The sequence below is a fragment of the Papaver somniferum genome, chromosome 11 (assembly GCF_003573695.1).
Source record: "Papaver somniferum cultivar HN1 chromosome 11, ASM357369v1, whole genome shotgun sequence".
In the NCBI taxonomy this organism is placed as follows: Eukaryota; Viridiplantae; Streptophyta; class Magnoliopsida; order Ranunculales; family Papaveraceae; genus Papaver; species Papaver somniferum.
The window spans coordinates 114,489,745-114,499,556 of NC_039368.1; the positions used below are offsets into that span (position 1 = coordinate 114,489,745).

Genomic DNA, 9,812 nt, shown 5'->3' on the forward strand with positions numbered 1-9,812 from the left:
TGTATGACTGCCTCGTATTCGACAATGTTGTTAGTGTGCCCTTTGAATTCTAATCTGAGGGCCTGCACGATCTTTTCTCTAGTTGGGATGGTGATGACAATGCCTATTCCTGCCCCTTGATTATTTTTGGAACCATCAACGAAGACTTCCCATTGTCTTAGATTCTCGGGTTCGAGGACATCCACCGGGTCCTTTCTTTCCTCGTCGGCATCAGGCATTCCCCTAATCTCTTCATCGTTGTCCAGAGGGAGGTCCGCTAGGAAATCCGCCAAAACTTGGGATTTTTGGGAGTGTTGAATTTCGTGAATGATGTTGAATTGGTCGAGATGGGTGTTCCACTTGGCTATTCTACCTACTTTTCCCGCGCTTTTGAGTAATGCTTCCAGTGGTGCTTTGCATGGGACGCGGACGAAGTGAGTCAGGAAGTAGGTTCTCAGCTTTTGAGTAGCCCATACCAATGCCAGGATGAGTTGTTCGATCTTCGTGTAATTCCTTTCCGCAGAGTTGAGGGTCTTGCTGACATAATAGATAGGTTGTTCTACTTTTGTATTGGTTTTAACCAACACTGCGCTTATTGCGTCCTTCGTCGCTGCTATGTACAATGCCAACACCTCATCGGGATCAGGCTTCTGCAAGATGGGGATTGAAGCCAGGTACTCCTTGATTCTTTGGAAGGCTTCTTCGCATTCTGTGGTCCATTCGAACTTTCTCCCTTTTTTGAGAATATTGAAAAAATGTCTGCATTTGTACGAGGACCGGGCGATAAACCTGCCCAAGGCTGCCAAAGACCCATTGAGCTTTTGTACTTCTTTTAAATTATTCGGGGACGACATTTCCACTATGGCCTGAATCTTCGCGGGGTCTACCTCAATACCCCTTTTCGTTACCAGATATCCGAGGAATTTCCCCGAGGTGACACCGAAGGTGCATTTTTCTGGATTGACTTTCATGTGATGTTTTCTCATGGCTTCGAAAATATCCCTCAGGTCCTGGTGGTGATCTTTGCGTATCCTACTTTTGACGAGCATGTCATCGACGTAGACTTCTAAGGTACTGCCGATCCACGGCCTAAAAATAGCATCGACCATTCATTGGTAAGTTGCCCCTGCGTTTCGAAGTCCGAAGGGCATTCTGGTGTAGCAATAAAGGCCATGGGGGGTGTAAAATGCTGTGTGTTTTTGATCGTCTTCTACCGGGGCTACTTGGTTGTAACCAGAATATCCGTCCATAAATGACAGTTCTTCGTATCCTTCCATTGCTTCAACCAGTTGATCTATGCTTGGTAGGGGATAGCTGTCTTTTGGGCATGCCTTGTTGAGGTTAGTGAAGTCGATGCATATCCTAACCCCTCCATTTTTCTTAGGAACGACGACCATGTTGGAGATCCAAGTAGGGTACTTGACTTCCTTGATGAAGCCTCCTTCTAGCAGTTTCCAGAGTTCTTTTTCTACCGCCTCATGATACTTTGGTGCAACTTTTCTTATTTTCTTCCTGAAAGGTGGCGTGCCAGGTTTGATGCGCAGCTCGTGTTGGATTATTTTTGGATCAATGCCCGACATGTCACCTAATTTCCAGGCGAATACATCCGCGTATTCTTTAAGCAATTTGGTCAACGATTCTTCTCTTTTTTCATCCATCATGGTCCCTATTTTGACCATCTTCGGATCTCCGTCTGCTCCTATGTTGATTTCTTTCACGGGCTCCACCGGTCTGAATACTGGCTTCGGGTCCCCAAGAACTGGGACGCTCTTTAATTGCTATTTGGTATGTGCCTGCTCTTCGTGGGCTGTCGAAGTATTTGCCTATGTGCTCAGGACATTATCCTCTCTTGCCAAGCTCTTCCCTGCGATTTCCTCGAGGAACAGGTCTATAGCATTTTCTTTTGCTGCTTCTTTGTTTCTCATTCTTCGGGTTTTTCGTCGCTCTCCTTGTTCGTTATTGATACAATCCTGAGCGGTCTGGCACTCCTTTGCCGAGAGCCGATCTCCCTTGATTTCCATCACTCCCTCGGGTGTAGGGAACCTGAGACATTGGTAGTAAGTTGCTGCCACTTCCTTGAGTTTATGTACCCACTTCCGTCCGATAATGGAGTTATAGGGGGACGGGGCGTCTACCATGCTGAATCGAGTTTCTACTTTCATGGGCCCTGCGTTCACCTGCAACACGATATCTCCTAACGGCTTTGTGGGTGCTCCATTGAATCCGTAGATGGTGTGATAAGAGTTCATCAACTGTTCATCATGAAGGTTCATTCGTTTGAAAGCGTCATAAAATAGGACGTTCACCGAGCTTCCCCCGTCGATGAGAATCTTTTTGAGGTTGCATCCGGCCACTGGTAGTGTGAGGACCAGGGGATCGTTATGATCTTCCATATCTTCTTCGACGTCTTCGGTATCTAAAATGATAGGCGCGTCCATCCACTCCTCGTGCTCATCCACCTCAATGCCATCAATATTATATAATTCGCAGTGGTCTTCGAATTGCTTTCGTAGCCTCTTTACTATCTGTGCTGTAAGCGAGGGCCCTGTGACTTCGGAACACGAGATGGTGTTGATTGTGCGGTTTCCCTATGGAAGCTAGACTTGCTTGGTTCGTTTGGATCTATCCTCGGTGACTTCCTTCCGTATGTATTGCTTGAGTTCGCCAGCATCAATCAATTTATGTATCATCATCTTGCGGTTTTTGCACTTCTCGGTTTGGTGTCCATTGAAGCAATGATAATCACAGTAATCTCTAGACTTCTTGGTCCTCAGGGGCTGTTTCCCCTTGGACCACGACCACTCTATGTTTTCCCTTCCCTTGATTTCTCGCAAAATCCGAGCATAGCTAGCGTTTAGCTTCGTGTAGACCTGATCTTCGAATTTTCGATCGTCTTTTCGTCGCTCATCTCTTCGCTCCCTCCTATCTTCGTGGGGTCGCACCACGGGATTAATTCTTTTTGCCTCACTGGTTTGTTCTGCGGAATTGGTGCGGTGAGACCTCTGCGTTTGCGCCTGTGGGTTCTCGCGCTGGATTTCTTCGAGACGAGCATGCTTCTCAATAATTATTCGAAGGTCCCTCTGTTTTAGGTACGCTTCCATGAATCTCAACGAACAATGGACTCATTCGGTCTAAACCCCACTTGTAGCAGTTGATGCTTACCACGGGATCCACACTTCCTATGGCTTGGCAGATCTTGTGCCATCTATTGGTGTACTCCCTCGTGTTTTCCTTGTAATCGATTGCCAAAGAAAAAAGCTTATCCACTCCGGTGTTGATAGCTTTGTTGTACATGTAGGTCCTCAAGAATTTCTCTGTTAGCTGGTCGTAGGAGTTGATGGAATCTGGTGGTAGGTTGTCAAACCACGACAAAGCCGATCCATTCAGGCTTGATGGGAAATATCTACATAGGACTGCGTCATTTTGACCCCATCGGGCTAAGGTGCGATTATAATACCGGATATGTGCCGCGGGATCGCTGGATCCGTCATAGCAGTCAAAGCTTGGGACAAGGCACTTTAACGGGATGGGGGCATTGGCTAGGCGATTAGTTAGAGGCGTGGAGTTAGCTTCTTTCATTACTTCCTCAAGCCTTCCTCCGCCATGTCTGGATTTTAACTATCTGATCTCAGTCATCATCTCTTCACGAAGCTCTTCCATTGCGCGGTAGTGTCCCTCATCCCCATGCTCAACTGAGCGCTCCTTCGGTCGACCTTCACTGTTATAATAGTCTAGATCTTTGGTGGTATATTCTTGGCTGGATATGATGCTTCTCCTAGAGGCGTTTGCTGGGATGATTCTTCGGTCTCGATTAGGCTCTGGTGCCTTAGAACTCGCTTCGTCCAGCTGTTGGCCAGTCTTCGTGCTTTGGGAAATCCTATCCTTTAAATCTTGGTTTTCCCTTGCCAAGAGAGCTACGGCATATGCGTAGACCAGCTGGTTATTTTTCAACTCTTCGAGTTCTACCATCAGTCGGTGGGACTGGTTTGATCCATGATTGGGAGTTCCGGCTTGTACTCCTACGGCCATAGTTCCCCCTTCCTCTACTGTGTGTACTAAGGGTGGCAGAGGATCAGCTTCAATTGTTGGCGTCCCCACGTTTGTTCCCCTCGGTTGGGTTTCCGTCCGCGGGGCCAGAACTATTGGTAGGGTTTGATTCTGATCATTGGTTGACGGCATTCCGAAGACTGGCGGATATATGGACTGGTGTGTCATAGACTCCGCCACCCCTTCTTTTTGCCGCTGGTTTTGGTTCGAAACTAGAATCTTGTTGGCTTCTATGGCCTGGAGGGCCGCATTAGCTGCGTTATTTTTTGTGGCTGCGGCTTTGAGAGCCGCGACTGCAATGGAAATAGCGTTCATGGGTGAGGTGATTTCTGCAGCATCCTGCCTCTGAGTAGCTTTAACTTTGTCTTCTCTCTGTTTGCTTCGGGTCATGACCGGGGTACTCCTCGGTGTTTCCTTTGATGACGCTTTGGCTTTCCTTGCTCCTAACATCATCTCCACCTTTAATCCTTTTCCTGCACAGGGGAATAGATGAAGAGGAACAAAAGTATCCACGAGGATCGGGTCAGTATTATGCGCATCTGCCGAATATGTGAAATAACATGAAATGAGCGGTCCTTCATATCCGCAGAATTTGTGGACCTCGTTTTCAGACTATTTTTGAAAAGAAATGATCTTGAAGAAACATATCTGTGGCGAGAACTCATGGATCTGGGTTATTAAGTGTTAGTTTTAAGAGAAAAACGATGTACGTGCAAATCTATGATGGAAAATCGAGTTTCTAGTGGACAATCGGGCTTTTAAAGCGTCAAATCCAAGGGTTATGAAAACTTGTAAAAATGAAAGGTCATGTGCCCCGAATAATAAAAAAAAGGGTTTTAAAAGCACGCTGATCCCAAAACAGGATACAACCATGATGCGCGTCTTAGGTGAAATCACAGGGTAAGATAAATCTTTTACCGGGACAAAGTCCCTGTTTCTAGCGCCAAATTGTGGATACACAAATTACGAAGACATCTGCGTATCTACAAACAATGCTCACACGTTCTAATACTAGAAACGCATAGGGGATAATTATGTCGATTCATCGACTCCAAGTCCTCGTACTTATCATCGTCTAGTCGAGTATCATCCTGGATCATGCATGTATGATGAGATCAATAGATAATCAAAATGTAAAGCATATAACGTTCTATGATGAATGCAAAGTACTGAAAGATAACCAAGACGAAGGTTTACGTGGTTCGGCACTAAGGCCTACATCCACGGGACTGATGTTTCACTATGTGTTAAATGATTACAAAGATAGTCGAATGACTTTAATACATCCTTTAGCCTGCGGGGATGGAGTATCACTTACTCTCTTCTATTTCTCTCTCCTATATTCTCCTCTATTCTCTCGAATGATCGACCCCCTTCTCTTTTGGTGGAGGGGGGTACTTATAGGGTTGATATTCGGGCCCTACTTCTGAAGTGCCGTTGTAATCTTATCTTCTTGTGCTTTGTGCCCATTACGCAGAGGTCTGCGGTTTGGGCTCGAACACGAAGGGTTATCCGTGCTCTGTCTTCGGGTTGGTCGACACGCATCCCTTTGTATTTAATGCGGGCAGATAGACGCCTGCGCGTGTCAGACTGTCTGGGCACGCTGGTGTCAGGCAGACGTCTTCGTCCTGTCACATCGGTGTCAGTCAAGCCCTCAACCGTTGATATTTGATATTCCAAGGGCTGAGATGCATTAATACCCATGGGGTATTATCCGATGCTTCTCCGAGTCATTATACCCCGTGATCATTTATCTCTGATCGTCGGATCTGCTGACCGGTGATATCTTCTGGTGAGATGTTCGCATGGGGATGCTTCCCACGTGTCCCTTGCTACACACGTGGCGGGTGACGAAGTGTGCCTACAATTGGAGAGCACATGAAATAGCCACTCGGTAAGATTCCGTTTATTAGTTTCACCATAAGAACCTAATATTTTAAGAGGATACGATAAACTAACATATCTAATTTAATTACTACTAATCAAATTCAACAACAATAATTCCAGCATTTAGCAGGGAACCTTATCTTAGCTGTCGCAAGATTTTTTGTATTCGAACACGACAGGAAGCAGAAGAAGACGAAGAAGCATGATCCCTGGCTTTGGGCGGGCGCGGTACACGATGGTTCCATCCTAAATAGAATCGAAAAAGCTTGTTGCTGCTGTTATATACCTTTTCTGATGACCAGATTCCGATACTTGCACTGAAATTACGAAATGAGCTTTTATTTTTGATATCCATATGATATGGGATTGGAGTGGATATTTTGTTAGGATTACATTTTTTTAGGTAGTTCCATTATTAAGTTTGGTCATGGACAAATATATAAATTGGTGACCAACCGAAGTGCACCCACCAGATCAATACAATTCAACCGTGTCATTTGGTTTGGTACACATATTCGTACCCAAAGTCAAACATGTCATTGTATCTTATCCTGACTGTCTCTATTAACAAAAGTTTTACTCAATTGTTTACTCAATAGAAAAGTCGTAAAACAATCACTCAATTCATGATTTATATAGATGAATGTCAGAGCACAATATCAACCCCGAAGAACGAGTCAAGCTGTGCCCTATGCATCCAATTTGATATCCTAAACATGCACTATAATGCAAAATTATATAAGTAGTAATATTTTCGAAGAAAAAGAAATTTTTTGATTTTAATTTAACATCAAAATCCTCCATTAGGAAGGTATTAATTACCATTCTATAAATTACTCATAGTACATCCAAAAAATGGTATGAAAAGATTATTCTCAAAATCAGATATAGGATTCTCTTGTCCTTGAGCTGACTCAAGACCTCCTTTCTGTTCTTATATTCTTCTATTTCGTTTGTCTTATGTCAGAGACGGCTAATTCAAAATTCTCCATCTTCTTCTTCTTCTTCTTCTTCTTCATATGTAGCTTCCACGTTATTCAGCTCATTCATAAGAAAGACAATCTGCCCACGTTTACTACAAGGTGTCTCTCTTCTCTTCTCGTCTCTGTGTTGACAAAACTGCCATGATCAAACTTCCTCCTCTGCAACTCCTCAATCATCACTGTTAAGGAGTTCGAGTAAATATGTTCCTGAGATCATGTGTACAGACAAGGTCCTTATTCTCTAAAATCTACTTTGGTGCTCTTCTGTTTATTATACTTGTCACTGGCTGCATCTTTTTTAATCTCTCCCTCCATTCTATAACTTTAAAAAAACAAGCAAATACCATCCATCCTCTTGAAGTTCATCGTGAGCTTCGTTCCAATTCTTCGTCGCCGTCGCTGAATCTGCTTTCGGTTAGAGAAGAGACTGAAAAGAATTACCTTAACGAATCAAGACACCAACAGGTTTCTAGCAATCAATCATCAGAGGCAGCAGCCGCGAACCCAATTTCGCAAAAGCGTAATACCGATGAACCATCAACGGAGGCAAAAGCTGTGAACCCAATCAAGCAAAAGGTTTCTACAAATGAATTGCCCGACGGAGGTTTGCAGAAGTTTTCTTCTGATCGATCACAAGAGAAAGAAAACGTAGAATGGATTGTTAAAAAATATCCAAACATTGAGATGTTAAAGTCAACTGAATTGACCAAGCAATTTAGAAACCGAGCACAGAACTTCTTTGACCGTGGATGCGAGGTTCGTTTCTTCATGACATGGATTTCTCCGGCAACATCCTTCGGCAAGAAAGAATTCCTGGCCTTGCAGAGCGTCTTCAAATACAATCCCAATGGATGTCTGATGATTCTATCGCGGAGTATGGATTCTGATGAAGGAAAAAAGATTCTAAGTCCATTAACAGCACGTGGATTCAAAGTGACCGCATTGACACCAGATTTGAAGTTTTTGTTTAAGAACACCCCGGCGAAAGCCTGGTTTGATGACATGAAGAAAGGTCTCAAGAATCCTGGACAGATACCATTTGCTCAGAATCTGTCGAATCTTCTCAGACTTGTGACTCTGTACAAGTACGGAGGTGTTTATCTGGATACAGACTTTATAGTGCTAAAGAGCTTCTCCGGCTTACGAAACTCAATCGGAGCACAAAGTGTGGATATCCAGACGAAACAATGGAATCGACTCAACAACGCGGTTCTAGTATTCGACAAGAATCATCCTCTGCTGTACAAATTCATAGAGAATTTCTGTCGTAATTTCGATGGAAGCAGATGGGGATTCAACGGGCCATATCTAGTTTCAAGAGTGATCCAGGAGGTCTCAGGGAAACCAGGTTACAATTTCACTGTTTTGCCGCCAATGGCATTCTATCCAGTAGATTGGCTCAAAATAGGCGGGTTTTTCCAGAAGCCGGTGACTCTGTATCAATCGAAATGGGTAGACGCGAAAGTGCTCCAGCTTAGTAGAGAGACTTATGGAGTTCATCTGTGGAATAAAGAAAGCGGCAAACTGAGGATCGAAGAAGGGAGTGTCATAAGACAATTGATATCTAGAAGTTGTCTCATTTGTGAAAATATATACAGTAGTTAGAGGCTATCGATAGTTTTTGTTTCCTGTGTAAAAAATACTCCATCCGTTTTCGGAAAAGTGTTACTTTCATTTTTCTAATTTGATAATATTATTCTTAAACAGGCATATGGCTGCACAACGGGTAGGGTGGGTAGGATATGGCATATACCTGTCACCCTATCCGTTTACTGGCGGTTAAGAAAATCTTTACCCGCCACCCTACCCGCCAAATAATGGATGGGGTAGGATACGATTAAAAAACTAGCGGGTAGGGTAGGGTTGTCGGATATGGGTAGAGTATGTGTTCTCCTACGTAGGGTATATGTCTATACCCGCTACCCTACCCGTTTACTGACGGTTAAGAAAATCTTTACCCGCCATCCCCGCCAAATAATGGATAGGGTAGGATACGGTTAAAAAACTGGCGGGTAGGGTAGGGTTGGCGGATATGGGTAGGGTATGTGCACCCCTAAACAGGCATATGAAATTTGATAGCAGATGAGAAATCTATATGCTTCATTATGCATTATAAATGTACATAATTCTGTTTTGTAATTTTTGATGTATACACACAAAATCACCATCCAACACGTGTCCAAGGACTAGCACGTGGATGGCATAGAGAGAGGGAGCATCAGGGTATGATGCAACATCCAATACCATAGAAGAATGGGTCCTACGGTTCAGATCCACGCATGGGCGATCCACTGATAGAAATCAAGGGGCACGAAAGCAGGAGAACCACTGAGAAGCACTGGATAGAAACCGAAGATCTGCTTTAACCCATCTCGAGGAAGATCCAAGATCAACGGTGGAGATCAAATCCTCTGACACAGAGGTGATGGGCGTCGCTGACATCTGACCATGCGTGCAGGCTTCCCAACCACCCACATTAAACACTCTGAACCAGGGGCACGTGTCGATCGGCCAGCGATGGAAACGAAGACTACCCAGCGGGATTGCCTCTTACCGATGGGGTCGGCGTTCAGAACCGAAGCCACCCAGAAGAATTTGCACAAAGTTCAAGAAGATAAGGACAACAACTGTCTCGAACGAGGCCATACCCAACTACTATAAATACCCCTCTCCACATAGTGAGAGGGGCAAGCAAGCTTCATTAGAAAGTCTAAGAGAGAGAAAGAAAGAGAGAAACATACAGAAACGAATTCCGAGCTATTCTTCGGGATTCATTCAGTGAGTCAATCATTGTTGTAACCTTGAAAGATATAGTGAAACAACCAATACCCGTGAACGTAAGCTTTAGTGCTGAACCACGTAAATCGCTGCCTCATTTACTTTCAGCACTTATATTTCAATTATTTAGTCTTCGTA

The 9,812-nt window shown here is 44.2% G+C and overlaps 1 protein-coding gene across 1 annotated transcript; it reads left to right on the forward strand.

The window, feature by feature from the left end:
* Nucleotides 1-6,584: 6,584 nt before the first annotated feature.
* On the forward strand, nucleotides 6,585-8,600 carry LOC113323491 (lactosylceramide 4-alpha-galactosyltransferase-like). Its single transcript, XM_026571810.1, has one exon. It carries the CDS (start codon nucleotides 7,098-7,100, stop codon nucleotides 8,499-8,501), a length of 1,404 nt encoding a protein of 467 aa, XP_026427595.1. The 5' UTR covers nucleotides 6,585-7,097; the 3' UTR covers nucleotides 8,502-8,600.
* Nucleotides 8,601-9,812: the final 1,212 nt, after the last annotated feature.

Bases quoted from the DNA above. Each gene is read 5' to 3' on its own strand.
- LOC113323491 (XM_026571810.1), top strand. From the start codon at position 7,098: ATGTTCCTGAGATCATGTGTACAGACAAGGTCCTTATTCTCTAAAATC.